This window comes from Meleagris gallopavo, chromosome Z (assembly GCF_000146605.3).
Source record: "Meleagris gallopavo isolate NT-WF06-2002-E0010 breed Aviagen turkey brand Nicholas breeding stock chromosome Z, Turkey_5.1, whole genome shotgun sequence".
NCBI classification, from domain to species: Eukaryota; Metazoa; Chordata; class Aves; order Galliformes; family Phasianidae; genus Meleagris; species Meleagris gallopavo.
Genome location: NC_015041.2, coordinates 37,717,905 through 37,722,723, shown reverse-complemented (window position 1 = coordinate 37,722,723; position 4,819 = coordinate 37,717,905). Strand labels below are relative to the sequence as shown.

The 4,819-nt window shown below is 36.9% G+C and overlaps 1 protein-coding gene across 1 annotated transcript in view; it reads right to left on the bottom strand.

The window, feature by feature from the left end:
* The window catches only part of DAPK1 (death associated protein kinase 1), a 145,244-nt gene that overhangs the window by 53,861 nt on the left and 86,564 nt on the right, over positions 1–4,819 (bottom strand). The window contains exon 3 of the mRNA XM_031557415.1: positions 1,247–1,468. Coding sequence (XP_031413275.1) covers positions 1,247–1,468 — 222 coding nt within the window. The remainder of the gene's footprint in view (positions 1–1,246; positions 1,469–4,819) is intronic.

Genomic DNA, 4,819 nt, shown 5'->3' with positions numbered 1-4,819 from the left:
TTGAGGAGCTTTGAGCATCAGTAGTAGTAGGTCTTCTGACAGAAACTACAAAGTTCTTACTTTTTACAAGTTGATTATTCAGTTTTTTGCAAGAATTCTCATCTACACAAATTCAAACAAATGCAAATGTGTGAATCTGAAACTAAAGAGGCCAACACCCAGACAATAGTAAGAATTATAATAAGCAATGACATGCTGGACTAAAAGAAGTGTAAAAATGTTTTCATGTATTACAAATGTATATATTACAGCTAATAACTGGAGCATAACTCCAGAAGGCAATTTGCAGTTTATGAAATCTCTACTGTAAATCTACATGTACGCAACTGAAAACAGGTCACACTGAAGTATCCTTATAAGGTATGTGGAATTACCAGTTATGAAAACTAGTAAACAGGAAGATGTAATGTACAAGAAAAAAAAAATCACGTGGACAGCAAAGGAAAAGAGAAGCATTGCCCAAGATTCTCACAACAAATCAGATGCATTTGCTTGCATAAAATACACATTCTGAAACATTTTAAATGGCATGCAACAAATATGGCAATAATACAGCCTGCGTTAGGCATCCAAACAACTTAAAGACATGCACGCCTCACAAGCAGACACTGACAAGCTGTGAAGGGTAAATACTGATTAACTAGAGAACTTGCAACCTTTGAGGAACCTGAGCTCAGGCTCCAAGCAGTGGTGAAGTGTTCTCTGCTAACACAGTTACTTCAGTCAATTAGCAAATAACTGGATAAAAAAAATGGGAACTAAAATAAGGATATGAAAGTTCAGTTTACATTTCAACAGGAAAGAACTGTGAGAATTCTACTTTCAGTTATGTTGGCAAAAAAATAAATAAATTCAGTGATGCTGGTTTACACCAAAACAAAATATCACAAAATTTGCTAAACTAATCTTCATCCAGAATCTGTACTTCCCTCTGCTCTAATCTTGAAATCATTTAGCTCTACGCTGCTCTGGATTTAGAACAGTAATGATGATTAAAATAACAGGCTCGAAAAATTAAGTATACTGTACTTATTTAACCATTGTAGCATGGTTAGAGTGAAAAACATGTATAAATCAAGAAGTGACAACTCCAATATAAAGAAAAAGAACCCTCAGGCTATTATCATTCACCTTCAGGGTGGTAAGAAAGACTCATTAAATCACCATTCTTAAAGTATCTTAATTTCTTTAAAATAACAACAGAAAAAAATCTGTCATTCTTCCCTAAATTTCTAGAGTTACTTACAGTTCCAGAATAAGAATGACATCTGTTTTGTTCTCATAAACATCATGCAGGGTGATCACATTAGGGTGTCGAATCTCTTTGAGAATGCTGACTTCTCGCTCAATATCTTCACGTCCCACACCACGTCGGCTAGATTTTGTTCTCCGTTTCTTGATGAATTTTGCTGCAAACTGCTGGCCAGTGCTTTTCTCACGGCATTTTTTCACTACAGCAAACTGGCCACTGAAAAGAAAAAAGAAGAAAAAGACGGTTCAAGAAAATTTAGAACTGGGAGTAGTTTCTACTTGCTACTACAGGGAGAAACAGCTGTAACTCCAACTTACCAACTCTGCTGAAATATATAACTGCTTTTTGTGAAAACTAGAATAATACCTGAAAAAAAAATCCACCCTGGAATTCTATAGACATATGGCATGCATATATGCCCATATTTCAGCATATGTAACTAAAAAATGCTGTCTGTGTAGACCATTAGATTTTTGATACATATGTCCTTTGGGAATTAGCGGGGGAAGGTTCTGCATTTCTCCATCTTCACTCATGCTGAGGGTAGTTTTTTTTCCCCAATAAACTAGTGCTATGTTAAAGCAAGAAGAGGATTTCTAATACTATTAAATATTCCTCTTAAGTTTTCTTAAACTCTCGCTCAGTGTTCTCTAGCAACTTTGTTGTTTTTTTCCACTGTACAAAGAATTACTGGATATCAATGAGAAAGTTTTCTGAAGCTTTTCAATTTCTAAATTTCTAACATTAAGCAAAAAAGTGACCCTTGAAGTAGATTTATAGCAAAGGTTAAACCAAAGACAAGCTTAGTAGGATTGGATATCTGCACAGAAATGTAACATAGACACACGCAACTCTCATCAGTACCTGAAAGATGAGCTAATTTGTACTGGTAGTTGATTAATTACAATTGGCAGAGATCTGCAAGATGATCCATCACCTGCTGAAAGGGCATCACTTAAGTGATGCCAAGTGGGAATCTTTCATATGTGAAAGCAATCCATTACACCATTTACATCACTGAGAATCTGCTCAGGCAAAGTACACTGATGAAGTAAGTAGACAAGGAGTGTGTGACAGACCAAAAATAGCCAATAACTGATAAAAGCAGTATTATATAATTATAATAACTTCCATGCTAGGTGGCTTGGACTAGATGATCTTTAAGTTCCCTTCCAACTCATATCATCTAATGGTTCCACAAATTAACATAAGAGAAAAATCACATTTGTGATTTACGAATTTGAAGGGCTGGATCACGCTGTTGGGTTGCCACTATCACCACACTTAAACCTGAGTGACAAAGTATCTTGAGCTGGGACACGCTATGGGGCAACAATGAGCGACTTCCTTGCAGAAGACTGGGCAGAGACATCAACCTTCACCTTCTAGAAAGGCTTTGGAGTAGCCAACACTTACCTAGGAGCCTTTGAACTTTGCCACAGGCAGCCAGAGAATTAAACACTGAGAGAAGCACTAAATTTAAGTTTCAAGATTTGGTTTTACTTCAGTGTTATCATCAACACATTCAACATTTCATGAAATCAATTAATGAATTTGTAAGATGACATTATATCCCTTGATAAAAAATATTTAAGGCAAGGATTTTTTAAAAATTCTGCGGCATACTTTGTTATTCCCTTGCATATCTCTGTCCTAAAGATTCAGCTATACTGCTCACAGCTCAAACCTGTCAAAGGCCCGATTTGCCTGACAAGGCCCAACAGATATTCAAATGGTAGTGGGCAGAGCTATGCTTTGGACTGTGCTGGCTGTATCCTCTTTCTGATTAGGTGGAAGATGGAAGACATACATTATTAGCCTGAACTTAAATAGTGAGAGTCATCTGAGATGATCTTGGACAGTCATACAGGACCAGGATACAAGGTATAGGACCTCTGGAAGATCTGTGTTATTCTAGACCAGCAGCAGAGGGACAGAAAAGACACTCTAAGGTACCTCAGCCCTCTTTGCTTGGTTTGGTTCAACTCTGCAACAGCTCTCCAAACAACACAGACTCTGGGTTTGGTCTCCAGGATCAGCACAGTTTTGTGCTACAGGGCAGCAAGTCAGGGCAGAGCACGCACTCGATTATCTGCCCTGCTGTGGTGAAGTGCTTGCACAGTGCCCTAGGCTGTTGCTTATAGAAAGGAAAAGCTGTAATTCTCTCTCTCTCTCTCTCACACACGATACATACACCTGCAGAGACAGAGATATTTAGTATTATTGAAAAAGCAAGCCACGTTTCAGAGAGTTCAAAGCTCCAGAGCAAGTGCAAAGTTAGGCAGTCTTCAGGCATTTCTATAACTCAGGTCCAACTCAACGGTCAGAAGGAAGTAAAAAGTTCCTCTTCGTATTCTGGTCAACTGGCTTTCTGCCCCTAAGTCTAAACCACGCAACAGAAGAAACAAAGTATTTCTGTTTATGATCCATCTACAGGCTTGAGTGCTATGCAGATATCTGGGGAGCTGATCATGGGATAAAGATGCCACACACCACATGATATGTATACACAACATTAAATGACTCTGTAAAGAAAGACTGCCAGCAGCAACCAGTAAGGGTAAGTAATTTTTGTTTTAATCCCAATGGGCACAAAATTCCTGTTACACTTTCTACTCTACTTTTAATTTCTTTTCTTGCGCTCTACCACAATACTCAGAAGTTATATCCACCAAGCTAAACAGAAAACCAGACAAATTCTGGGAACTGTATTCTTGTTACAATAGTTACACCTTTGAAGGAGAGCTTATTGAAAACACCCTCACCTCTCCATACCATAGTGAGAAAAATACTAGGGCTAGACAAAAGCATTCTCTGCCCAGTAACAAAAAATGGTTTGGTTTTTTCATATTTGAAAAGAATGCCAATCTTTGCATAAGCAATACACCCACAACATGATTTTAAACTATAACCATTTTTTTCTCCCACAGATTTGAAGTTGTATATGTGCTCAAACAGCACATTAATAATGATTTTGCAGCTAAGTGATTTGCAGCTCCAAGAAGGTTAGAATTTACTCTGCATGCGTGCACACGTAATACCTATTCTCTTCTTCTAACAGCATATACCCACTGCAATAGAGGAAAAAAACACATTAATCTCAAAACAATTAAATAGTCATTAGTCAGAGTAAGGAAATATATAAAGACCTTTTCAATCATAAAAATATTAAGGTTAGCCACTTTCTTATCAACACTCTCCTCAGAAGTTTTACAACAGCTACTGCTTTAACCAATAAAAGTAAAAAAAAAAAAAAAAAAAAGTAAAATGAAAAACAGAATCACTGCTAACATCAGGCTTAAGAAAGGCTGAGGCTATAAAGTAACACTCAGGTACGTGGATATACAACACATTTTGGTATCCAAGAAGATTTTAATAAAATTGAAAAACTGACTGGGATTAAAGAGTCATGTAAATAGGTTGCTTCAAAAGTAATAACTTTAGTTATTTCCATGGAAATGACAACAGATACAAAAGAACACAATAAGACTATTTTCAGAGAGCTAAGCTTCAGCTACAAAACACTATTTTTCAGCAGTCACCACCATCAGCTACATTTTTTTTGTT